At 54.8% G+C, this 24,736-nt stretch overlaps 10 protein-coding genes across 10 annotated transcripts; 8 read left to right on the top strand and 2 right to left on the bottom strand.

Annotated features, from left to right (window-relative positions):
• Positions 1 to 655: 655 nt before the first annotated feature.
• On the top strand, positions 656 to 1,946 carry CONPUDRAFT_102165 (terpenoid synthase). The gene is made up of 4 exons (XM_007768979.1): positions 656 to 806; positions 954 to 1,128; positions 1,191 to 1,479; positions 1,530 to 1,946. The coding sequence occupies exons 1-4, from the start codon at positions 686 to 688 to the stop codon at positions 1,857 to 1,859; spliced, it is 915 nt and encodes a 304-aa protein (XP_007767169.1). The 5' UTR covers positions 656 to 685; the 3' UTR covers positions 1,860 to 1,946.
• A 125-nt stretch (positions 1,947 to 2,071) lies between these two features.
• Positions 2,072 to 3,748, bottom strand: CONPUDRAFT_71949 (uncharacterized protein; the record flags this gene model as incomplete). Its single annotated transcript, XM_007768280.1, has 2 exons — positions 2,072 to 3,127; positions 3,182 to 3,748. The coding sequence occupies 2 exons, from the start codon at positions 3,746 to 3,748 to the stop codon at positions 2,072 to 2,074; spliced, it is 1,623 nt and encodes a 540-aa protein (XP_007766470.1).
• Positions 3,749 to 4,036: 288 nt separating this feature from the next.
• On the top strand, positions 4,037 to 5,579 carry CONPUDRAFT_164352 (uncharacterized protein). Its single transcript, XM_007768980.1, has 3 exons — positions 4,037 to 4,344; positions 4,403 to 5,114; positions 5,167 to 5,579. The coding sequence occupies exons 1-3, from the start codon at positions 4,080 to 4,082 to the stop codon at positions 5,306 to 5,308; spliced, it is 1,119 nt and encodes a 372-aa protein (XP_007767170.1). The 5' UTR covers positions 4,037 to 4,079; the 3' UTR covers positions 5,309 to 5,579.
• Positions 5,580 to 7,146: 1,567 nt separating this feature from the next.
• CONPUDRAFT_164354 (uncharacterized protein) lies at positions 7,147 to 8,741 on the bottom strand (the record flags this gene model as incomplete). Its single annotated transcript, XM_007768981.1, has 1 exon — positions 7,147 to 8,741. The coding sequence occupies one exon, from the start codon at positions 8,739 to 8,741 to the stop codon at positions 7,332 to 7,334; it is 1,410 nt and encodes a 469-aa protein (XP_007767171.1). The 3' UTR covers positions 7,147 to 7,331.
• A 436-nt stretch (positions 8,742 to 9,177) lies between these two features.
• CONPUDRAFT_164355 (uncharacterized protein) lies at positions 9,178 to 11,462 on the top strand. Its single transcript, XM_007768982.1, has 3 exons — positions 9,178 to 9,869; positions 9,925 to 10,245; positions 10,316 to 11,462. Exons 1-3 carry the CDS (start codon positions 9,465 to 9,467, stop codon positions 11,411 to 11,413), a joined length of 1,824 nt encoding a protein of 607 aa, XP_007767172.1. The 5' UTR covers positions 9,178 to 9,464; the 3' UTR covers positions 11,414 to 11,462.
• Positions 11,463 to 11,765: 303 nt separating this feature from the next.
• On the top strand, positions 11,766 to 13,382 carry CONPUDRAFT_121948 (glycoside hydrolase family 18 protein). Its single transcript, XM_007768983.1, has 5 exons — positions 11,766 to 11,827; positions 11,944 to 11,998; positions 12,055 to 12,508; positions 12,564 to 12,690; positions 12,740 to 13,382. Exons 1-5 carry the CDS (start codon positions 11,806 to 11,808, stop codon positions 13,351 to 13,353), a joined length of 1,272 nt encoding a protein of 423 aa, XP_007767173.1. The 5' UTR covers positions 11,766 to 11,805; the 3' UTR covers positions 13,354 to 13,382.
• A 361-nt stretch (positions 13,383 to 13,743) lies between these two features.
• On the top strand, positions 13,744 to 15,940 carry CONPUDRAFT_102172 (S-adenosyl-L-methionine-dependent methyltransferase). Its single transcript, XM_007768984.1, has 2 exons — positions 13,744 to 15,521; positions 15,585 to 15,940. The coding sequence occupies exon 1, from the start codon at positions 13,759 to 13,761 to the stop codon at positions 14,500 to 14,502; it is 744 nt and encodes a 247-aa protein (XP_007767174.1). The 5' UTR covers positions 13,744 to 13,758; the 3' UTR covers positions 14,503 to 15,521; positions 15,585 to 15,940.
• A 171-nt stretch (positions 15,941 to 16,111) lies between these two features.
• CONPUDRAFT_164358 (uncharacterized protein) lies at positions 16,112 to 17,944 on the top strand. The gene is made up of 2 exons (XM_007768985.1): positions 16,112 to 16,322; positions 16,377 to 17,944. Exon 2 carries the CDS (start codon positions 16,404 to 16,406, stop codon positions 17,808 to 17,810), a length of 1,407 nt encoding a protein of 468 aa, XP_007767175.1. The 5' UTR covers positions 16,112 to 16,322; positions 16,377 to 16,403; the 3' UTR covers positions 17,811 to 17,944.
• Positions 17,945 to 18,482: 538 nt separating this feature from the next.
• Positions 18,483 to 19,779, top strand: CONPUDRAFT_164359 (uncharacterized protein). Its single transcript, XM_007768986.1, has one exon. The coding sequence runs from the start codon at positions 19,015 to 19,017 to the stop codon at positions 19,684 to 19,686; it is 672 nt and encodes a 223-aa protein (XP_007767176.1). The 5' UTR covers positions 18,483 to 19,014; the 3' UTR covers positions 19,687 to 19,779.
• A 199-nt stretch (positions 19,780 to 19,978) lies between these two features.
• Positions 19,979 to 24,103, top strand: CONPUDRAFT_164360 (uncharacterized protein). Its single transcript, XM_007768987.1, has 16 exons — positions 19,979 to 20,112; positions 20,189 to 20,214; positions 20,270 to 20,437; positions 20,604 to 20,809; positions 20,930 to 21,082; positions 21,138 to 21,344; positions 21,403 to 21,480; positions 21,547 to 21,654; positions 21,740 to 21,957; positions 22,032 to 22,205; positions 22,290 to 22,470; positions 22,547 to 22,679; positions 22,741 to 22,806; positions 22,851 to 23,012; positions 23,079 to 23,520; positions 23,853 to 24,103. Exons 1-16 carry the CDS (start codon positions 20,003 to 20,005, stop codon positions 24,073 to 24,075), a joined length of 2,655 nt encoding a protein of 884 aa, XP_007767177.1. The 5' UTR covers positions 19,979 to 20,002; the 3' UTR covers positions 24,076 to 24,103.
• The last annotated feature ends 633 nt before the right edge of the window (positions 24,104 to 24,736 follow it).

The raw sequence follows: 24,736 nt of genomic DNA on the forward strand, positions 1-24,736 counted from the left end.
GACTGAATTCACGAAGGTTGTCCTCCACAAGTGCATGACAGCGTGTACTTCAACAGCGCCTCAGCACAAGTACATCCATAGCAAACGGAAATAGGTGAGCACGAATCTATTGCCAGTGCCGAGACTGACTCTGTCCTGGGCGGCTGTGTGCCAAGCGCTCTAATATGGAACGTTCTTGCGCCAATCTCCTGGTGTCGAGAACGTTCCCAACACAAGGGAACACAAGGGACTCGCGACGGCTATTGGACGGCTACCTATTAAGACCGGTACATGACCTTCGGCTATTAAGGCACTCGTATTACTTTCGTCCAATGCCGCAAGGTACTATGTCAATAAACATCCTCGTCTAGGGCAGATGCTTTGGCATCTTCTCGGATAGAAGGTACACTGCTGTGCTTATCTTGACCTTCTTTCATGGAGGATTGCCGCGGGCCGGGATAGCGTTGGTTCCGCTCATGATCCTCAAATTCAAATCTGACCGTCAGCGAGGTATTTATTCTGCTCTCGCTTTTCCTACGGGACAGAATCCTCAGCACCATCGTAGGATACCATGGCTCTTCAGACATATTCCTCTCAAACTGTTCAGTCAATTTCTACTCTGTCCTTGCCTTTACTACCGCAGACAGTTGAGAAAGCTCCTTACGATGCCATCGCTCGCCCCACTTGTTTTTACCTCCCAGACACGATGACATCCTGGCCATGGAAGACGAAGGTTAACCCTTACGCAAATGCTGTGCGGCAGCGCTGTGCCGAGTGGTGCTCCTCCTTCCCGATGATGGCCAAGGCTTACAAGAAACTTGATCCAAGTGCGTATATAACCGTTTATCGAGCGAGCCTTTAGTTCACACCCGCTTCTCTTTAGTTTTGTTCTCGTCCATGGCGTATGCTGAAGCCACAGCTGGTGAGTATGTGAGCTTTTCATCACTTTGATTACGTGCTCATAATGAGGAAAGATCAACTACTAGTGGTATCCCTCTTCTCGCTCGTGATTGTATTGGTGGACGATAGCACAGACGTCGAAGATGCTGCTGCTGCCCAGCAGACAGCAACCCTTGTCCGAGACGCCTTGCAACATCCTCACCAGGCTCGGCCATTTGGAGAGGCTCCAATAGGGGAAATAGTACGACGGTCAGTTTGGACAGTTTATACGTTCATCTCTTGTGCTGAGCTTCACTTTCCATAATATGTAGCTTCTGGCAGTTAGCCATCCAAACAACGCACGTAGATGTGCAGTCGGCGTTCTTAACCCACTTCGACGCGTTTCTCGAGTCAGTAGTGGCCCAAGCGGGGTTTAGAGACCACGATAGCCAGCTCAGCATCGATGCTTACCTGACCATCCGCCGCGATACCGTCGGGGTGATGCCTTTCTTCCCTTTTCTCAGGCCGTCTGCAGACGATCGCGCGACTGAGAACGTCTGGAACTCTCCTATCATTGCCGAGTTAACCGGCTACATCGTGGACATGTACATCTACGATAATGTACGTCTCCCATAGTTGATCTCGGCCCGGTGGATCTGATCGCTTGACAGGACACGATTTCGTATGCTCGGGAGCACGCCCTCGGCGACATCGGCCATAACATCATCACGCTTCTCATGCGAGACCTCAATATTGATCTCGGCAGCGCGGTTTCCTGGGCCGTCATGCAGCATGCTGTGGCCCAGCGGGCGTTTATTGAGGGGATCGCACGTTTACCTTCTTGGGACGCTGACGTTGACCGGCAAGTCCGGGATTACCTCGATGGGCTCGGTCATTGGGCAAAAGCTTACCACACTTGGGCGTTTGAAGTCGAGCGATACTTCGGAGACCGCGGGAAAGAGGTGAAAGCTACGGGACTCGTTCGGCTGCGTAGGTCATAGGGCGATAGACGGACTGATGGAGACAGGTGACAATGTATTTAAAGTACTTGTAATTGTATTGGTATAGATTCATACTTACATTTTGCCCTGCATCGCGCAGTTACATCAACAAGCCCACGCTTTGCGCGATAAACGTTAAACTGCTGAGAGGATGACACTTACATGCATCGGCGCAACTTGCCGCATAATTTCTTCGCCGATTCGATGCGATCCTAGGCGTTTTCGCGGCCACTCTGTAGCAAACGAAAGATATGTGTCCAGTCGCCGGGGTTTTCATGGGGTATCCTGATGCTGAATTTACAACCACCGGGGAACAAAATGAGCTGAGAAAACCAGCTTGCGACTTGGTCGTGGTTTCGTCCAACTTTGGAATCAGTGAGATCCAACTTCTTCAAGAATGTATGGCCGACGTTAATCGATTTCTCGTCATCCGGTGAGATGGGACTGGGTGGGGTACGAGCGTCTATGGCGAGCGCGAGGTCCTCCAGAAGCGGGAGGAGCTGGAGGACTTCCGCGAGCCCGAGGAGCGTAATTTTGGAGGGTATTATCCAGCCGTATCTGGGGTTGATTCGTATTGTTCTGGCCTTGGGACAGGCAGAAGCGAGACTGGCTAGCTCACCGTCGCTAAGCGATACACTTCGACAGGTGTCGATGGAGATGGCTGTGAGCTGTCGGAAAGAAAGAGTCGGCTGGAGCGTCGAGAACGTAATGTAGTGGTTTGTAAGGACGGGGTGCTCGTACACCGTCAAGGATTCCAGAGTGTTGCTGTCGCAGTTCTTCGCAAGCAGGTTTAGGAGTGATGACAGGTCTGCAGCTGCAGGTATACGGTCGCCATGCTCGACGATGGATTCGAATTCTTTGAGAGAAATATGTGGGCCCCATGCATCCACCATTCTTGTGATCTCCGGATAGGCTCCTACTAAACGCACGTTTTGCAAGTGGGGAAGTGATATATTGAATCCGGGAGAACATGCCGAGAAACTGTTCTCATGCAGATGCAAGGCGAGCTTTTGCATCGACGAAAGCCTTCCTAAACACTTTAAGGAAGAGCCATCAATGATCCTACACGAAAGCGCGGACAAGTACTTCCAATGGCGTATGGCGTCCCATATTGCTGACGTCACCTCTGTGTCATGGAACGTGTAATGCATTAGGGTGAGTGACCTCAGGGAAGGGAATAATGTGCCTAGAGAGGAAATGACGGCGAATGCGTCGCGGAAGTCTTCATGCTCTGGTAGACCATAATTATTAGTACCTGTGTTTCGGGTCTAAAAGCGAGCGAACGTCAGTTACACGCAAAATAAATACAAGAGACAGCGCACGGAAGTCATCTGCGTAATGCTCGGCAGATGCAGTTGGTTCACTATAGGTCCTGCCAAGACGCGCAAAATGTAGATGTTCTCAACTGCTGCGTGATTCCATCCAATTTTCTGTAGTTTCGGGAACAGAAGACGGGGAGAGCGAGAAAGGATATAGAGTGTGTAGGTGTCGACGGCATTCACCGGGACGGAGCTTTGATCTCGGCGTCGACGAATCGGATGTTTATATGGGCCACGAAAGTACCGCACGCGACTGGCATAGTTGCAAAGTGTGGTCCACTCGCTGTCGTGTGGATATCTGGCGAACGTGTAAGCCACCCGAGGTGTTCCAGGAAGAAGAAGATCGATCCAGTCGGCCGGCTTGGGTATATAGTGTGTTTTCTTCTGGACGAGATCGGATGGTAGCGTAGAAATGAGAGGAACGAACGAGTCGAGTGTTTCCCAGAGTTTGTCCAGCGCAGGTTCAGACCATGCGCGGCAGATGGTGGCAACGGTCACGAGATCTTTTTTGTTCAGTCCAGAGTCAACGATGTGACGGAAAACTTCATCAAGTTGCAGGGCATGGTGCATGGGTGTACGATTAATGGGTGTGATCACTGATTATGAATGGTCTTAGGCGCCTTTGGGTGATCGCTCAAGCCAGCGAGCAAATCGAGTGATATGGTCTGAGCAACAGCAATCTCAACGTTGGTAGCAACGAAGAGATCGAGAACTGTGAAAGTAATGGGTTGTATTTGTTCACAGGAAACGGAGTGGCAGGTGAGTGCAGTAAGAGGGAGAGGCCATCGGGCGCAACTCGGGTGAGTTGCCAGATGTGTTTGTCGCCGCTTGGGTGGTGCACAGCCACGCCACCCTCTTGCCTCTCGACGTCGTTAACGTTCGTGTCGACCATCCCATTATCATGCGTGTCGTCCTATCCTGCCTAATCCTCGCAGGGCTCACTCAGGCCGCGCAGGTTTATCTCAGCCCTCAACCACACTCCTTCCCCTCTCAGCTGCCCTCGAAGCGGGCCAGCTTCGTCCTCGCTCACCACCTCGGACTCGACCAGTTTGAGGTACTTGGTGACAACTTGGTTGACTACGCTGGCTTGCTGGGCGAGCGCAACTTTGTGGGAGAGGGACCGTCGGATGGATTGCTTCTGGTCATCGATGAGAGTGTTGCCAAAGGTGTGTTGACCAAGCCGTCATCGCGGCTCCGCAGGCAGGCTCACTTCGGTACCTGCAGATGTCATCCCAACAACAATGGAGCCGTCATTCTCAGCTGCACTGAAGCCCGCGTTGGGCTACTCTCCCCAGCCGGAAAACCTTCACTGGCTCGTTTCTGGCTTCGTTAAGCGCGCGCAGCATGCCTACACCACCGTCTTCTCCACCTTCACTTCCGACTCAACCAAGGGTGTCCCTCGCGTGCTAGACATCTTCGACGCCTCGTCTGCATCCAGCCGAGAATTCGTCACCCAGGCCGCTGCCCTGTTCGAATTCATCGATTCTGAGGTTCCTTACGACAAGTTCGGCGCAGTGGAGCTCACCGGACTTACCGAGCTCGCCTCTACCTATGGGCGTGACAGCGAGCAGTACCAGACCGCCTCGAACGTCATCCGCGCTGCCATCGAGTCTGTGCTCGCTCAGCCCAAGGCCCGGCTCGCAATCGCCACCAGCGAGAACACGTCCGTTCTCTCGCGCCGCCAGCAGCCCCCGCAGCAATCCCCCTTCCCGCCCCAGAACCCCGGCCTCCCGCCGATGACACGCCCCACGACCTGCCTGACGACCGTCAGTGCGTGTAACAACGCGACGAACTCGTGCTCGGGCCACGGTCAGTGCTCGAGCGTACAGAGCGCTGGCCAGGAGTGCTTCGTGTGCGCGTGCGGCATCACGACAAGCGACAGTGGCCGGACGACGACCTGGGCTGGCGACCGGTGCGAGAAGAAGGATGTCAGCGGGTGAGTTGCGTTAGTCCTATCTATAAGTTTCATGCTAATAATATGATTATAGCGCATTCGCTCTGATCGCCGGAACTGTTATCTCGCTCTTGCTGTTGATTGTTGGATCAATCTCGCTGCTGTCCAGCATCGGTGCAACCGAGCTTCCCAGTATCTTGATGGGCGGAGGACATGGGGCAGCGAAGAGAGATTAGGAAACACGTGCATGTCATATTAGCGTTTGCGTTGACTATTCAATTTCTCCAAATTCTCTTTCCCAATCGAAGACTCTGACCGTATACGTGTTCATAAACGCCATACACAAGATACAGTGACGACTGACCTGGTTCCCAAGTCCCAATGTTGTCAAACACTATTACTAGATAACCATAGGACGCCTTCGCCATCTTCCAAGTCAACCCCTTTCTTCCTCATTTCGTCTACCCAATTCATAAAAATTCCGATGGAAGTCGGACTGTTGCACGCCTCCACCATGAAATCAAGCGTGCGTACAACCTCCAGTTTGGGCATGAGCTCGTGATCAAAGGACCGAAGATGAGCTCGCGAAGCGGCGCCTACTTGGGGGGTCGGGCTGTCCGCACCCAGAGACCTCCACGCGATCTCGCGGATGCCGACCCGCCGAAGCGCCTCGTGGGGCCGCCGCTGGAGGTCGAGCGTCTCGACGAGCCCTTCGTCTTCGTTCATGATGCTGTACACGATCTGCTCGAGACGGGGGCACGCGTCGAGGTACTGTGCGACGCGCGCGAGGGGCACGGTGGAGTAGCTGTGGGGCCAGAGAGGCTCGAGCTCGAGCGAGCGGATGTGGGCGCCGTGGTTCTGGAGGAAGCGGGCGAGGTGCGTCGCGTGTGGGTCGCCGGTGCGCACTTGGGGGCGGCTTGAGACGATGACGCGATGTAGAGAGGGGAGCGTGAGGCGCGAGGCGAATGTGAGGCTGTCGCGGTCGTTTGAGAGCATGAGCTCGCGGAGGTGCGGTAAGATGGTGTCTCGTGGGGCCTGATCGCCATCCGCCATCCAAGGAACTTTGCGCAGGTCTAGTACGATGACCTGGGTAAAATGGCTGATGTAAAGAGGGGAGAACTTTGTACTACTTGTGTTGTTCTGCAGCTGTGTCCCGTGTAGTATCGCTTGGTGTATCGAGGCCGCTGCTCGGAGACGGAGAGCCTTATCCAAATCGTCATGTGCGCCGACATGAAGGCTCTGAAGCGAGCTGCCATACATACGTACCAGGGCCTCGAGAAAAATATCGGACAGGTGTTGGTCGCAGGTGATGCTCAGAGACCGTAGATTGGGACACTGCACTAGGATACTGAATATGCACTTGAGGGGAGAGACGTGGCTTCGCAAAGGCAGAGATACCAGCAGCTGCTTTACTAGTCGCCCATTGGACGAAGAACAGCCTGAGATATGGGAGAGCTGAGATAGAGATGCACGAAGGTTCTCAAGAAGGCTGCGAAGAAGTCTCTCGGCGCCCGCGATGGAGTGTATGTCCAGAATTTCGTACAGTATCTCCGTCGCCAAAGACTTCCAGGCACGGCAGACCCGCACGACGCTTGTCTTGGTGCGCATGGAGGTCAATGTGTTGCTGAGGTTCATGACGTTGCCGAGATGTTGTCTGCGCGCAAACGGATTGGGCTGTGATATCGTTTTTACATCCGGGACTTGGGTCGCGGTTCTAAATATCTCCAGCCATAGCTCGGGCGCGAGATCTGCCCAAGATGCAGCTGTTCTCGCGGTTGAGGGAAGATTTGGCGCTGCAACGTCTTCCGACATGACCTGGCGAGTATATCATACCTTCAGTATGTAGATGCCAAATGTACCTGACGAGGACAACAGATTGAACCACTTTACCTGTGTTAATAAGTTAGACTTGATAGTACAAAGCACGTGTTGATGATAAAGGACAGAAATTCGACCACGTTACGAAGGGCGGAGTCGCCTCCTACCCCTGGAAGAGTGGCTGTGTTGCAAGTGCCCAGAACATGGCAAAACATCTCACATTGGGTAAAATTCGGGCCAAGGGGAATATTGACGCGGGTTGTATGAGCAATAAAGAAATTATAGATATACAAACACTAGCACGGTGTCCCTTTCTACAGTGATGCTTTCAAAAGCAGCACATATATCATACATCGACTAAAGAGCGCCCGTGCGCTTGCTACTAGGTCACCAACCACCAAACATGAGAGAAACGGGATGAGGTTGACGAAGATAATCAGTCTATGTCTCACTAGGTTCGTACAACCAAACTACACCCTCCCCGTCCTCGAGGTCGATCCCCTTTTTCTCAAAGTACTCCGTCCATGTCATCAGAGTATTCACCGACGAAAGGCTGATGGACGTCTCCACCATAAAGTCAAGCGTACGAACGACATCCAGGTTGGGCGTGAGGTCGCGGTCGAAGGACCGCAACAGGGCCTTGACCCCAGCGCTCACCACGGAGCGGGGATTGTGGCTCAGCTCCCGCCAGTCAATGTCGCGAATGCCGATCCTCCGGAGCGCATGGTGCGGGGTACTGAGCGTCTCGATACGCTCATCGTGCGCGCTGTACACGATCTGCTCGAGACGTGGACAGTGCTCGAGGTACTGCGCGATGCGTGCTGTGGGGCTGGGGGGACGGCGACACGCGATAAGAGGCTTTATGTCGAGCTCTGTGATGTTTCTGCCGTGCTTCTCTAAGAACTGCGTAAGACATGTTAGGTGCGTATCGTCGTACGATATGTCGAAGCGGAGTGACATGTGAACGCGGCGCAGAGATGGCAGCGTCAGACGAGAAGCAAACGTGAGGCTGTCGCTATCGTTCGAGAGTATGAGCTCATGGAGGGATGGCATAGAGATTTCTTCGGTAGGATTCCCGTCCATTTCAACCCAAAGAACTTTACGCACGTCCAGCACGCTCAGGTTCGTGAATCGAGCAACGTACAGCGGCGTGAGCACCTTTTCTGGCACATTTTGCTGCTGGTACTCGAGTTGCACGTGGTGTACGGGATGCCGAACCCTGGAGCGGAGTGACCTATCCAGGTCGTCGTCTGCCCCTATATGCAGACCGCGAAGCGAGCGACCATACAAGCGTGCCAGACTGTCGAGGAAGGCCGGCGGAAGGGACTGGTCCCATACGATGTTCAGAAAGCGTACGTTGGGACATTGCTGCATGATGTCGAAGATGCACTTGAGGTAAGGCATACGGTCCCGTAACGTCGGCGAGACAAACAGGTGCTTGGCGCAGAGCCCGTTTGATTGATGTAGACCGTCAGTAGGCCTGGGATACGCTGGAGCGGCGCGGTCGCTCTCGATGAGACATTTCAGCAACTTTTGGGCGTGATGAAGAGAGCGTATCTCGAGGTCCTCATATAGAATCTCTGTCGCCACTAGCCTCCAGGCGCGGGAGACGCACACGATGCTTGTCTTGGTGCGCATAGAGGTCAAAGGATTACTGAGGTTTAAAACACTTCCGAGAGGTTGTTTACGCGCGAAAGGATTTGGTTGCGATATTGTCTTCGCGTCCGGAAGATGAGTCGCGAACCTGAATATCTCCAGCCAGATTTCGAGCGCGAGGTCTGCCCATGACGCGCCTCCCTTTGACTCTGAATGAGCAGAGGTAGAGTCGGAAGGCATGCCATCGTCTGACATCGAAACGTGAATGTAATCGTGCTTTGGAAGGATGGCATGAGACGCGAAGGTGCGGCAAGCGGAAAGGCTCGATTTCCTCACCGCGACGTGAAGTTAACACGAGCGTGGCACCGGTATTGTGGGGATCCAAAGTTGACCGAGCCCGATAGACCCTTCTTTCGGTGCGTGGATCTGTTCAAAGGGTGGTCAAGTGGCAGCCGTTGGCAAAGGGCTTCTCTGAGAAACTGGTACGCGTGGATGGTGGAAAAGATCAAGGTGCTAAACGCGTAACAACGCAGAATGAAGAGGAGTTGAAATTGAAAAGGGGCTAAATGTGGCTGTGCACAATGGGCGGGCGCGCTTCCGCTGTCAATGGCACCGACGTGACTCTGTTCTCATTCAAGCCACGATGAACAACACCCACATGTGTTGCATGATAACAGATGACAACCAGTTGACAGCTTTGACAACCCTTTCACAGATCCCTTTCATGGAGCCCTTTCAGGACCTTTCATCGTGCACATCATCGCGGATACGAGGTACTGCAGCCTCGAGACTTCTCCAGTGTTGCTTGTAATGTCTCTCAAAGGGCTGTCGCTGCTTTGTTCCAATTTCTGTCTTGTCGTCGCCACCGATCCTCGCTTTTCGTATAAAAATGGTATCAAGATGTCGCACAGAGCTCAGAGCCTCCTTCCGCTTTGTGCACAGCCCTTCTAAACCTCTTGAACGAACTCCTTCATCGCAATGCCCGTCTCTCAAAGCGGCACCCACCGTGCTCTTCTCGTCGACGAAATATACCTCAATATCATCCGAAGATTGGACGACCGTTCCCTCAGTCACTTGGCGGGGTCATGCCGTGGGCTATCCGAGCCGGCCTTGGACCTCCTTTGGGAGTCTCTCGACTCTCTGCTTCCTCTCGTGACAATGCTACCTCGCGGCATTGTCCGTCGTAAGCCAGATCATTCTCATCCAGCGTACAAACCATGGCGTTCTCTACAGCCCTTCAACTTCGAAGTTGGCCCTTTGCACCAATCCGGCTTTGGCCGTCGCTCAGTGCAGCGGAGGCCCGATGGAGGATACAAGACGTCGCAAGTAGACCAGAGCAAACGCGCGGCCAGGGGAAAATTGGAGGTGTTGGTTCTCCCAGTGGTATGTTCCCGTTTTGCATTAACATTCGTCTGTAGGTCTCATGCCACGCGGCCAGGTCCACGAGCTGAAGCGTCCTCCGACTGAAGAGCAATGGGAAAGGATACTCAGCTATACGGGGCGAGTGAAACACCTCCGCCACGATCCGTCCGATACCAAGCCACACTCCGAGCGCTCTCCCCGTGGATTGGATAGGATATCGCCCGCCTTTCTCATGGCGCTCCTGAATCCCCCTGGTCGGCGACCGCTATTTTCCAAACTCGAGAGCGTGTATTGGAATGACTCGGACCCGGAGACATTCCTGTTTCTGGAGGTGCTGAAACGGTCTTCCATCCTCTCCCTTGATATCACAGGCGTTCGGTGCGGAGACAGCGTCGACGTAAGTGATCATGTATATCTATCCCGTCATGCATTCATGTCTGAACCATTTTCGTTTGATGGCGTGCTAGATTCGAACTCGACGCAACGTGCTCAAAGTCCTGACCGAGCTCGGTGATCTTTCTCCGTCACTTCAGTCTCTTCGCGTCCGTCTTGGCGATGACGCTCCGTTCTCCTTCCGCTCTATGGCCAAGACCATATGCTCTATGCATAACCTGACCTCCGTCGAGTACGACCTGTATGAAGTCGGCGCTCTCCGACATCTAGCGGGTCTTCCAGCGCTGTGGAGGGCGGAGATCCATATGCACACGGGCACCACTCGTCTCCCTCGCGATGGTTTGGCGGGGCCCGCTTTCCCCAGCCTCCAGACTCTCGTTCTTCATGGTGGCCACCAAGAGGTCTCCGAGTTCTTCCGCTTCGTCAAAGGACCTTCGTCAGTCCGGAACTTGTCAATCGACCTGTCATCTTCCAGCGACCCCCCGCCCTTGTCGACTGTGCTAGAGGCTATAGCTACTCACTGTGACCCCCACTGTCTGGAGTCGCTCCAGCTACAGGAGACGGTTGCCCCCGAACTCATGATCCATCAGCGGCATGATCTTCGTATCTCGGAAGAAACCCTCAAGGACGCGCTTCGCTTCAAAACGCTGAAACATTTCATCCTCGACACGTGCCGTGCCATCTCCCTTAGCGATGACTCCATGCGACGCATCTCCCTCTCATGGAAGAGCTTAGAGACCTTCGAGATCAACCGCAGCTCGGGTCGGTGGTACGCCGATGCGGACTCTCGATTCCAGCAGGCGACAATACGAGGGCTGCATCTGCTCGTCAAGAGCCTCCCTCACCTGTCACGGTTGGCTGTCGCCATCGACGGAAGGACTATTACGCGAAAACACCACACTTCCCCGACCCCGACGCACGTCCTTCGCAGGCTCAATCTCCTCGACAGCCAATTTGGAGGAAGAATAGGTAGCGAGGATGTGGTGATTTGCCTTTCGGGAATGATAGACATGCCTGAGTCGTGGCGCACCGAGAAGGCCAGGCTCCGGGTCGATAAACTCAGGCTTACGGAGCCCCAGCTGGCTGACGTGCTCCAGGGCAAAGGAAAGAAGAAATGGGAGGATATTAGGAATGTTATTGTAGAGAACTATAATAATATCCTGTTCTCGTAGATATCCAACCATTCAGTACAGAATCGAGCTTGCGTTGGCTGAAGCCGCGCTAGTACTGGGCTAGCCTGGTGCCAAAGTCTATTGAGGGAGTATAGCCCCTGACGGAAGACCCGTGAGAATGATCGGACCGGGCATATGGTCGAGCGCGGTCAACGCCGAGCCTCCAACTCTCTCCTCTTGACTCGGAACTGCCTTCAGTGTACTGCATTTGTCTCCAAGAGGACTCCGGCGCAGCAGTCGGCAACGTCATAGAACACTCAGCGCAGCACTATAAACAAGGACGTTGCCCATCATTGCAGCCAAACGCATCTTATTTCTTCTCCTTGTCCCAATACTTTATTGGGCCTGGACTCAACTTGCGACAATGATGCAGTTAGGAGCACCGCGGCCAAATGGCAAAGTCAGCGTCGGATAGTTCGTCCATCTCTCTTCTGGTATGCAGGCAGGTACTGACGACATACGTAGTTTTGTGAACTGGTGAGCATTTCATTGTCTTTAACTTCGGATTGCTCAACGCGTCGATGACGTCAGGGGCATTTACGCGCGATCGTTCCCTCCCACTCTCATACCCGCCCAAGATTTGACGTGCGTTTCTCAAGTGTCAAATATGTGCACTGAAATATGAATAAAACATGTAATAGGCATCTTCTCTATGCCTTTGCTGCGCTCGACTCGTCGGGCAATGTCGCTCTCTCCGATCCCTGGGCCGACGTCCAGGCCCACCTGGCGAACGAGCGATGGGACGAGCCCGGCAACAATATGTTTGGCTGCCTCAAGCTCATCTACGCGCTCAAGCAGAACAACAGGCACCTCAAGTCCCTCCTCTCCATCGGCGGGTGGGGCAAAGAGCAGGCGTTTCACGCGATTGTGGTCGACCCGGCGAAGCGCCAGACGTTTGTCAGGCGGTGTATAGAGCTGCTTGAGGACCACGGGTTCGATGGTATCGATGTCGACTACGAGTATCCCTCGAATAGGGACCAGGCGGTCGGGTTTACGCTGCTGTTACAAGAGCTGAGGATGGCACTTGATGAACATGCCAACGCGAAGCGGAGAGCGGGGGTGCCAAATGCGCAGATATGTCGGTTCTTGTTGTCGGTATGTCTTTACACCGACAAGGCGCCACAGGAGTGTCTGATGCTTGACTGTCTAGATCGCTGTGTCCTGTGGTCCCTCAACATACGCAGTACTTGGAGAACCTTTCCCGTCGTCGGGACAGAGTATCGCCAGCGTCATGGACCAGTCCCTTGATCTATGGAATCTAATGGCGTATGATTTCGGTGAGTAAACTCTTTCATTCTGAGGTTAATCCTTACTTAGCCAACGTAGCCGGTGCAAGTTGGAGCAATGTGGCCGACCACCAAGCAAACCTCAAAGGTGAACAGCTTAGCGGAGAAGCCGCCATCAACTGGTACAGCCGGCAAGGCGTCCCCCTCTCGAAGATGGTACTCGGCCTCCCCCTCTACGGCAGGAGCTTTGCAAATACGAACGGCCACGGCCAGCCGCACAACGGCTTGCCCGAATCGTCGCGCTCGTCCTGGGAGCAAGGGGTCTACGACTACCGCGCTCTCCCCATCCAAGGAGGGCACATGCATGAGGACCTGAGGAAAGGCGCGAGCTGGTCGTTCGATCCGAGGCTCAAGGAGTTCGTCACGTTCGACAACGGGAACATCGCCAGGATGAAGGGCGAGTATACCAAGGAGCGGGGTCTGGCTGGGAGCATGTTCTGGGAGCTTAGCGGCGACAAGCGGGACGATACGGAAGGGGACCGGGAACGTAATAGGAAAAAGTTGCAGGGAATCGGGAAGGACTACGTGGACGGGGACAGCCTGGTGCGCGTTGTACGGGAGACGATGGGGCAGCTCGACCACACCTGGAACTGGCTCAGCTATAATGGGAGTAAGTATGATAACATCAAGAATCAGATGGGTAGACTGCAGTAGCTATAGGATGACAGAAGGACTGTTTATTGTACTTTATGCCCGCATCTTAGTACCTCATGTCATGAGCCAGAATGGCAAATAGCCCCTGATTTGAGCTATGTTCGTTTATGCCTCCGAGTTCGGACCTGTCTTGATCGTTCCGTGCCTTGGATTCCCCGCATTTCCCTTCCTGATCGAGATTTATTAATGCATCGATCGCTCATAATATCTTAAAATGTGCGAATCGGGGACAAGATCTAGCAATGTCCGGCGAACGTCGGAAAACAAGAACTACGACAACCAGCAATGATGACCGTTGCCTCGACCTGGTCGAGTCATCATTAACATTCACAGGCGTCCCAAAGTTAACATAAATGAAACGCGACCGCACGAACATGACTGCACTTTTAGCACCCACCTACCGCCATGGCAGACCAAGCAAACTCAGCGACACCTCCGAGTCGCGCTAACGCGCCTATGTATGCAGACTCGGACGCAAAAGCCACAGAGCTCAAGACGCTCGTCGAAAATGGGTACAACACCATCGCAGAGAAATACAACACATGGTCCTCCCCGCGCCCAACCACAACGCGCATGGCCTACATCGACAAGCTCCTCGGCCTCCTCCTCCCGTCCGACCAACCGTCCCCTTCCTCCAAACCCAAGCTCCTCGAGCTCGGGTGCGGCGCGGGCATTCCCTGCGCCAAAAAGTTCGTCGACGCCGGGCTGGACTACACCGGCGCGGACATCTCCGACGGGCTGCTCGACCTCGCGCGCAAACAAGTGCCAGGCGCGACATTCGTCCACTCGGACATGATGGCGCTCGACTTCGCGCCGGGTTCGCTCGATGCCGTCGTCGCGTTCTACTCGCTCTTCCACCTCCCGGCGGAGGAGCAGGGTCTGATGATCACCAAGATCCACGGGTGGCTCAAGGCCGGCGGATACCTGTTGTTCAACACGGGTGGACGGGCGGAGACGAGGCAGGTGGATAACTGGATGGGCGCGCCCATGTTTTCGACGCATTTGGGTTATGAGGGGAATCGAAAGATGATGCAGGAAAGCGGAAAAGGGTTTAAGATTATCGATGACGAAGAGGCGTTAGAGCAGGTAGCGAGGTTGGAGACCTTCCCCAAAGAACCCTTTCATTGGATCTTTGCTCAGAAAGAGTAACACGAGTTAGATTAATGGACTATCAATATATACCACATGTAAGACCAGAATTGACGATGTATAATGTACAATGAATGGTTCCGGTAGAAAGGGCGAGAAATAATGAAATAGAAACACCTACGAGGATAGACCAGCTCTAAGCGACGTATAGAAAGAACAAAGAAATGAAGCCTCGCGAGAAAATAGTATACACAAAGGAGATGCAATTCTTGTCTCCTGTGATCTTCGCAATCAAACAAGATAAAGGCGCCGGTTAAAGGTCTCTCAGGAGCGCGTCTTCGATTTAATCAGATTTGCGACTAGGCATGGACATGGCTGGGTGAGGCGCAAGTTGCGAGGTGATCGGGTAAGACACAGCGTCGATCATATCTTGACTTCTGCGACGAGGCAGGCGCTCTTTCGTATCGTTGGGGAAAGGAAATGCGTCTTGGCTTGCTCCCCGCTCCCTGCCGTTGACCTCGAGATACGGTGAGATAAAGGATCGCGGCAGGGTACGCGAGCAATCTTTATTCATCCAACGGCCTGGAGATACGGATCTCCTATCTATCGAGGGTGCACGACCCAGATGGCGATCCGTGAGAGTCATCGTCGAGCCTACACTGGGGAAAGCAAGATCGGCAAGCTCGTGACCACGTTCGCGCTCTTCGCTGAAGCTGGTGCGCTGGCTGGAATTCGACGACAAGGAGTCGAGTGAGAGACGCGGGGGAAGGGCCGATAGAATCGCGTCTCCAGCTGCGAGGATGGATGAGAGCGGCGTCCCGGATGTAGACGTGTTATTATTAGGGTGATGCGATGAGCCAAAGATAGATCCGTTCTGTGGTTGCGTGAGGTCGTGAGAGGAAGCGTTCTGGGAGGCGGTAGTAGAGGAGGTCAGCTTGGGTATCGGTGTGCTGTCCTTGGGAATGTAGAGGCGAGTGCGTAAGTGGATGGGATCGGATGGCCAGAGGTGGTTGGCGCGTCGCAATGCGGCGATTGGGACGTTGTAGCGCAGTGCTACGCCAGCTAGGGAGTCACTTGGGGTGACCTGAGCGGCGCATATAGTCAGAGATATGATACTTTGCAGCCTAGACTACCCACTGCGTACCGTATGCACAAGTAAACCATCGCTGGTCTCGGACTCGTTTGCCTCGTTCTCCACGACATCATCCGTGCCTAGTTCCGACGAATCCGAACTGGCCTCATATCCATTAACATAAGACCACGAGAAGCTAAGCTTCGTAGCTTCTTCATGGTCCTTGGCCGGAGTTGTGGGCCGATTGGACTGCAGGGGGGATACAGCGAGCGGGTGCGGCTTGGGTGGTGGAACATGGACGGTGAGGCCCTGCTCTGGCTTGTCGTAGACGATGCCGGGAAAGTCTGAGTCCTCTCCACGTTCTATGGGAGAGGAGAAGTGTCCGCCGTCGAGGTCGGCGAAAGGGTTGGCGGTCTCGAGGTCATCTGTGTAGTCGAGACCATTCATACGAACATCAAGGTGGTGACAGGATGCAAACGGCCCCTAACCCTAGCGACGGGTCGTGAGTCGTTCAGTCTGACCAAGCAGACACAAATACCCCCTAGACCCTTTGCACTCTCATTTCCCCGAAACTTCCGATTTGCTTCCGATGCACCACGCCCTTTTCCTCGAGGAGATCTTTCTCAACGTTGCTCAAAGTTTGAACCGTAATCATCTTTGTACATTAGCGAGGGTATGCCGTGCGTTCTTGGAGCCTGCAAATGACATCATATGGGCCGAACTGCCGTCTTTTCTTCCTATCGTCCTCAATCTACCAAGCGACCATATCCAATGCTTCAAGGAGGTCTTACGCAGACACGAGCATATAGTGAGTTCTCACTGCATCAAGGTTTGTTACCAGTAGCTGGAGAATTGGTACTAGCTTCGCGTAGTCCTTTCTCATCCCCTCATGGATTCGGATTGGATGGTCATTCGCTCGCGGACGAGCCGCGTCAGGCGTCTTTGTGGTCAACTCGACTGTGAAATCATCAACAATCCTCGTTTTATTGATGATGAAGTATTCATTGCGTTGAACCAACCTCCGAAACCCGAACCGCTCTTCACGAGATTGGTCACGATAGAATGGCGAAACTTTTGGCCCGTTTCGCACATGCTGTTGCGTGTCGCGGCAGGACCCTCCGTCCTCCATCTTTCTTTTCCAGATTTTACAGAGCGCTTTCACGACGACCTCTTCTCTGATATGGGAGAAGAATGTACAGACACACTCTCTAATCTTGCCACCTTGTATCCTTCTGTCACATCCTTCAACCTTATCAACCCCCCATCCATGCCCGTGCTCGTGCCTCGGCTCTCAGCGGCAGTGGACTGTTGGCCAAACCTAGTCTCCCTCACGTGTGGAGAACTCCTCCCGGACGTCACGCACCGTCTGTTGTATCTCCCCTCTCTACGCAGTCTCACGATTCGCCTCCCCGAGAATATCTATCAAGGCGAGTCGGGCGCGGACGCAGGTACAACTGACCAACCGGCCACAGCAACTTTACGTTATCTTCATCTCACCGGTGATCCCGAAGACACCGTCCGCTTCTTAACGAAATTCCCCCAGAAGCTGCTCACCCATACGCTCGTGCTTAAGACACAGGTAGCCGAATCACCCACAGAGTTATTGCCCCTCTTTGAAGGCGTATCGACCATGTTCTCCCCTCAACACTTGGAGGCCATCACTTGGTTCGGTGACGCGGACGTCCGTGAATTTGAAGATAGCGACACCTCTCACTATCATGTTGCGTGGTTTTTACAGCCGGCTATGACATTCCACTCCATCGAGCCGCTCCTCGCTTTCGACAACCTAGTGAGCGTCGAGCTCCAGACGTGTCGCTCCATCTCGCTCTGCGACGCCGACCTTGAGCAGATGGGGCGATGTTGGAAGCATCTCAGGAGCCTCATGCTAGGCTCGCAGAGAGGATGGGACAGTCTAAACGAACTACCCACCGTCTTCGGCCTCGCCACGCTTATCGAACTCCTTCCGGACCTAGAGACGCTGGCCATTTCACTCAACGGTTATCAACTGTCAAGCATGGATGATGAGGAGATTGACACACTCCGCGCAAGGTGCAGTCAGGCGAGTCGGTCTCTACGTTCCTTGGACTTGCTCGACACGATGTTCGACGAGAGCGCTACAATAGCAGCTAAAGCAATTGCTGCTGTCGTTCCCGAGGCCTGCGAGGTGGACGCATGGAACCCGCGCAGCTTTGGCATTCAGGAAAGGTATGGTTATGAGTTTGTCTCGCAGTACCAGCTGGAGTGGGCGAGAGTGGACGAGCGCTTGAAAATGCTACGTGCAGGATACGATATCTAGCGTGTACGACGTATAGCCCAAACATATAAATCGTCTCGATATCCATGTGGCCGCGTTATGCCGGGTGTTATCCTGCTAAACTCGCTTACTTATTGCACGTTTTCACGGCTCTTCATTTGCCCCTATAACTATGATGCAACCAATTTACATCAATTGGGACATATTTGGCCCCTGCCCCCTCGGCAGCATAATATCCGAGTAGACGAACATCTCTAGTGTAGACTGCCCCATGCTCACAGACAACCCCGAGCTCAGATGCACTACGCCCTCTTCATTCATGAGATTCTCATCCTAATTTTCCAATATGTTTCCCGTCAAAACCTCGTTTCAGTATCGAAGACTTGTCACACCCTTTCAAGACCTGCCTTAGACCTACTTTGGTCAGAGCTTCCGTCCATAATTAATCTTCTTTGCGACCTTCCCAGTGATAATATTGTTCTCAAGAGGCACGAGAGGGATTATAACTATCAGACCAAGGTAAATGTGTCTTCAACATGCCCATTCCCTGGGACTGCATCATTGACAATGTACCTACCAGTCGCATGTTGTTCTTAATCGGCCGCTCACAGATTCAGACTGGCTGGCGCTCCGGGTACGCGCGGGGCGCATAAAGTTTCTCAATGTCGGCCTTGATGATGAGGGGGGGGGCACAACCCAATCATGATCGACGATGACGTGTTCTCGGCCCTCAGTCAGTCTTCCGGGCACGATGCGCTCTTCCCGAACCTGGTCAAGATCTGTTGGCCAAACTTTCACCCTTCCTCACGCATGCTATTGCAGCTCTTGAGCGGCCCCTGTCTCCTGCCTCTCCTTTCCCGATTTTCCGTCTCCATCTTGCCCCGAGTCGCCTCTACCGGGTGGTCCTCATTCTATCCAGGGCTGCATTGACGTAGTCGCTAGTCTCAGCAAACTGTTCCCTTCAACTACGTACTTCGAGCTGAAGGGCAGCCTTTCTGTCAGACCTGGGCTATTATCCGTCCTTTCAGAAGTGATATGCTCTTGGCCGCACCTCAGGACGCTTGTGTGTGATGAGCTTCTGTTGAACGCGATCCATCATGTGGTGCATTGCCCTTCCCTACGTACTCTGGACTTCAACCTTCCCAGGAACGTGTCCCGTGGTGCTACACAGGCGAACGTCTTTACCTTTGACAGAGTGGCGCTGAACAATGTGCGTGATATTCGAGTAAAGGGCGATCCTGAAGACATGGCCTGCTTTTTGAACTCCTTCCTTCGCAAGATAACGCCTTTGGGAGCCACGTTCTGTACCCGTGTAGGCCGTTCATCCGAGGAAGGACCTGTGGCCTTCTTTGAAGCACTCGCCAATGGGATCGCTCCAGATTGCCTCAAGTCCCTTACTTGGAGCGGCGAGGTGGACGTCAAACAATACTACTTCAGCGAGTGGCAGCCGCACAAAGCGATGACTTTCTCCTCCTTTCACCGGCTCCTCGTGTTCGCAAATCTGACACATGTAGACCTTGACACTCGACGCGCTATACACCTTGGCGACGCCGACCTCCAAGAAATCGCGTGCTCTTGGCGACACCTGGAGAGCCTCTTCATCAACAAGGAGACCGGGTGGGGACGCGGCGCAGGGTTGAGGGTAACCCTCGACGGACTCGTCACTTTCTTGGGTTTCCTCCCTCGGCTGCGGGAGTTGTGCGTGGTTCTTGACGAGGACCAGCTAGCAGGGGACGCGTCGCAACTTGACGCACGTCGGAAGACCATGGCGGAACGCCTGCGGTCATATTCACCTCCCAGGGCACTTCATACTGTGGACTTGCTTGATACTTTTGTCAGCAAGAGGGAGGTCAAGAGGGTGGGGGAGTTAATGTGGGGTATCTTTCCGAGGGGATGCAGCGTAAGCACGTGGGGTTAAGTACATCTAGATGTTGAAAGATAGTCACAACCTGGGAGCATGTCCCTTGCACGTAATTTGGGCCCGGGGATGCACCGAGCTGCTGTCCACCGGTGCAACCAGCACGGTTCAGTCGTATGACCTCTTTGCCTATACTCAGCTTGAGGTGTCAGGAAGAAATATCGTCGCCAAGTATCGTCGTTGCAGAGGACAAGTTGAAGATGGTTCGGCAAAGACCGAAAAGAGGGATATCATACAGTGTTTCGCGTCGGAAATGGGACTGTCATAGACTGTCATAAGCACGGTAAGCACCCGGCAACACCACGGCGACCTCGTCATGACAGACGAAGGCTCGCGGCACCTTCACTCACGGCACGTCTACCCCTCGTCCGAGTACGGCGGCCTGCACGCCCCAGAGCGTCTAGACGAAGACTGGGACCACATTCAGTGCGTTATTGCCTGTCCGCTGCCTGCTCCGGTCGCGTTAACCCTCGGCACCTGCTTGGTACTGCCGGCACTACAGGAAGTATGAGGACTTCACCACTATAGGTGTCTTCGCTAGTTGCACTACCCGAGAACGAGGGCTTACGCTGGGCGACGACAGACTGGATTCAGGACTCGCTGGTCGAGCGTAATCGCCGACGGCGCGACGCGCACCATCGGCGCACGGCGGGGCGCGGGCCTGGGGGCGAGATCACGTCGGAGTGGGTGTGGATGCAGGGCAAGAGGCTTCTTGGGGCGGGAGAGTCGTGGTTGGTTATCACTGCTGTCGGTGCGCTCCGCTTTACATTCTGTCTTCGCTATCTCTGTTGACCTGGGCTCTTCTCGCCCTGTGTTCATTGTTTGCTCGTCTCGCAATTGTGGCCTTACAACACAACACCCACAACGCCTCTCTTGATATGCTTATGCTCTTCGCACATCCGCGTGCGTACAACTAGGTATCGGCATAGGCGTAAACGCCGCCCTCATCGACATCATCACCGAATGGCTCTCGGACATCAAAATGGGCTACTGCGCCGACGGCTGGTGGCTCAACCAGCAGTTCTGCTGCTGGGAGATCGAGGGCGACGACAACGCATGCCCTTCGTGGCACCCCTGGAGCACCGTCACGCCCGCCCGGTGGATCATATACGTCCTCTTCGCAGTGCGTTGCCCCCCCGCTCGTTTTCCTTTTGCCGCGTCGCGCATTGTCGCTAAAACACTGCCTCCCGTTCACCCTTGGTTCTCGTGGCCAATATCCTTTGATATGTGGCGCCCCTCATAGACGCTGTTTGCGTTCATCGCCTCTCACCTCGTCCGCACCATGGCCAAGTACGCAGCCGGCTCGGGCATCTCGGAGATCAAGTGTATTCTCGCTGGCTTCGTTATGCAGGGCTTCCTCGGGCTTACCACCTTCTTTATCAAGTCTCTGACTCTCGTGTGTTCTTCCTCTCTCCTCTCTTCACCTTATCGCTCTAATATACCGACGATAGCCTCTGGTCATCGCGTCAGGCCTCTCGGTAGGGAAGGAAGGTCCGTCAGTACACGTCGCGTGTTGTATCGGCTCGCTGGTCGCTGGCATATTTGGGCGCTTTTCGAGGAGTCAGAGTAAGATGCGGGAGATCGTTACTGCCGCTAGTGCCGCTGGTGTAGCAGTCGCGTTCGGTTCGCCGATTGGAGGTGTGCTGTTCTCGATTGAGGTGCGTTTCCCCCCTTTATGGATACGCGACACAGAGAAGCTGACGGTGAGAGCTGTAGGAAATGAGCCACATATTCAGCATCAAAACGATGTGGAGGAGCTTTGTGTGCGCGCTTGTCGCTGGGTTTACGCTGTCTGTGCGTAGATATATGTTGTGTCATGTGTGCTCGTAGTGCTTACTGGCAACTGGTTGTGGTAAACAGGTTATGAACCCCTTCCGCACGGGAAAGCTCGTTCTCTTCCAGGTAACCTACAACAGGGACTGGCACTTCTTCGAGATCATCTTTTTCATCATCCTCGGCATCTTTGGCGTGCGTCTTAGCCTCCCTACCCCTCACTCACCTCTTCTCCTTACGACATTGCTAACCTACACTGAATCGGGATTGACACTGACAGGGCCTGTACGGCGCCTTCATCGTCAAGTTCAACATCCAGGTCGCCTCTTTCCGACGCAAATACCTCGCCGACTACGCCGTGGCCGAGGCGGTCTTCCTCGCGGTCGTCACCGCCGTGCTGAGCTACCCGAACCGCTTCCTGCGGATCGACATGACCGAGATGATGGCCATCCTCTTCCGCGAGTGCGAGGGCGGGGGCGACTACGATAATCTCTGCCAGTGCGTGGCCGTTCCCGTCATCTTCCCTCTATGGCCCAGGTGAAAGCAAGCTGATGTGATTGCGTGGGATATAGGCTGGCGGTCCAGTGGCCGATGGTGAACTCGCTCCTGCTCGCGACGTTCATCCGCATGTGCCTCGTCGTCGTCTCGTACGGGTGCAAAGTGCCCGCAGGGATATTCGTGCCCTCCATGGCCGTCGGCGCGACGTTCGGCCGCATGGTCGGGATCATGGTCAAGGCGATGTACCGGTGCGTCTCTGCCCCCCGACTGGTCCTTGCCTCATTGGCGCACACGCACACGCAGAGCTGACTTGTGCTCCTGGGACGGCACAGGGCGTACCCGCAGTCGGGCATGTTCGCGGTGTGCGACCCGGACTTGCCGTGCATCACGCCGGGCACGTACGCGCTGCTGGGCGCGGCGGCCGCGCTGAGCGGCGTGATGCGCATCACGGTCTCCGTCGTGGTGATCATGTTCGAGCTGACCGGCGCGCTGACGTACATCCTGCCCACCATGGTGCGTACGCGTTTCCCGCCGGCCGGGGGAAAGGGATAGACGCGTGGCGCTGACCAACTTGAACGCTGGGGCGTAGATCGTGATACTGGTGACGAAGGCCGTGGGCGACTATTTCGGCACGCGCGGCATTGCGGACGAGATGATTCGGTTCAGCGGGTATCCGATTCTGGAGAGGGAGGAGTCGGATCATGCGATTCAGAGTGTGCCGGGTGCGTGGTAGCTCGCGTTCTGCCTGGGCTCGAACAAGTTAACGTATGTGGCGTTGTGCAGTGTCGGAAGTGATGCGAAAGGACCTGGACGTGCTCGATGCGTCTGAGATGCGTGTGTCGCAGATCGGTGCGTCTCGTTCTCGGTGGTCTGAGCTCAGGGTGCTGATATAGCCCCGCGCACTCTACGCGTTGCTTGGGTATCATATGCAGAGCAACTCCTCTCGTCGACGTCTGTCAAGGGCTTCCCGATCGTCGAGACGCAAAAAGAGCTTGGCCAAGAAAAACGGGTTCTAGTGGGCTACGTTGGCCGGAGCGAGCTCAGATACGTGCTCGGTGCGTATCATTCGCTCCTCCGACAGTCGCTCGTAACATGACTCTCTCTCCGCCCGTGCATCGCAGACAAAGCGCACACCATGCCCGGGCACACCGCGCGCGACCCCCGCTGCGCGTTCGTGCGGCCCGCTGCTGCAGCGTCGTCGTCGTCCGAGTCGTCCCAGGACGGCCGGCCGGGGACTAACGGCGCGGGGCAGTTCCACGGGCGCAACGGCTCCGTCGAGTCCGAGACCACGTCGGGCTGGGCGCTCGGCGCGGGGGACGATTTCGAGGCGGACGAGATGCTCGGGACGCTGGATGATGCGGATATTGCGATGGAGGGCGGTGGTGTTCCCGGTGGTACAGACGGGAGCGGAGGGGGGCAAGGGACAGGAATAGGAATAGGAGCAGGAGGGACGGGAGGAACGGGCGGAGCGCTGAGGGTGTGGCCGTGGGTGAACCAGACGCCGCTGACGGTGTCGCCGCTGCTGCCGCTCGAGATTGTGATGCAGCTGTTTACGAGGATGGGGTAAGTGGATTTTTGATTTGCGTTTCGTGTCATTTTTTTTCTTCCTCCGCGGTGGTTTTGCTTTCTTGCGGAGGTTTTTCGCAGAAGCACTTTGCGTCATTGGCCGTAGCTGCTCAATTTGCTTGCGGCTCCCCGAACCATGCCGCGCGCAGGAGCCGAGCAAGGCAAGGGACGGCAGATGCTGTGAAGAGCGGCCTGCGGCCTCGCGTCACGCTGGGGCATAACGCGGACGCCCACACCCATATGCATCCGTCTATATGACGTCGATGCTGCCAGTATCCGTATACACACGCTGACTGACGCCTCGGCCACTTTTGTCAATTCCTCCGCAGGCCACGCGTCATCATAGTCGAAGAGCGCGGCGCGCTGATCGGACTCGTGACGGTCAAAGACGTGCTCCGGTTCACGGCGAGCGCCAAGGGCCGGCCGCAGGTGGAGGAGGTGCCCGAGTGGACGGCGGGCGAGCTGGACGCGGTGCTGGAGATGACGTGGAACTGGGCGCGGGAGACGAGCGAGGGGTGGAGAGCGCGCGCGAGGCGGATGGTCGGGCGGTGACCGGTGGTTGGGATATAGATGTGTGACGTTTTCTGTCTTGTCTTTCTTTTTTGCCTTTTTTCATCGGTCTATACCTGCTGTGTTAAAAACATGAAGAGGTGGTTTTCGTTGTCGTGTACCGCTGCCTAGTGTTCCGTCGGCACACAGGTACGTGCTTGTAGTTGGCACTTCATTTCACCGAATAGAAGCTTCTGTTCGTCATAGTGAGGGAGGATTTTTTCCACTGCCGACGGCTTCCTGTGCGGCTAGAGCTGCGTGCGCCGCCTCGTCATATCACGGCGGCGCTGGCTGATGCACGTTGGTGTAGGAGTTTGTAGAGGGAGATTGTCGGTGAAAGGAAGTTCATGTGTTTCCGTGAACGTATATTAAGTACGTGCTGCCCTTGGGATCTTCGCAGGCACGTCTGCCATGGAGCATCTAGACCGCGGCCGAATTCCGCTGGACCCGAAGGAACGTATTCCTCTATACCAAAGACAGACCTAGGCTTGTGTCATGAAGGGCGAGGCAAGGCCGGTGGCTTTGTATGGAGCTGCTATCTTTCACTGACATATGTTCTGCAATGTCAGCTGAGTCGAGTCCTCGCTGCGCCTACTGTTGAGGTTGGTGAGAAGCATGTCGACAGCCCAGACATATGAATTCCAGGGGGATGCCAAAGTCAGCT

The sequence above is a fragment of the Coniophora puteana genome (assembly GCF_000271625.1).
Source record: "Coniophora puteana RWD-64-598 SS2 unplaced genomic scaffold CONPUscaffold_4, whole genome shotgun sequence".
Lineage (NCBI taxonomy): Eukaryota > Fungi > Basidiomycota > Agaricomycetes > Boletales > Coniophoraceae > Coniophora > Coniophora puteana.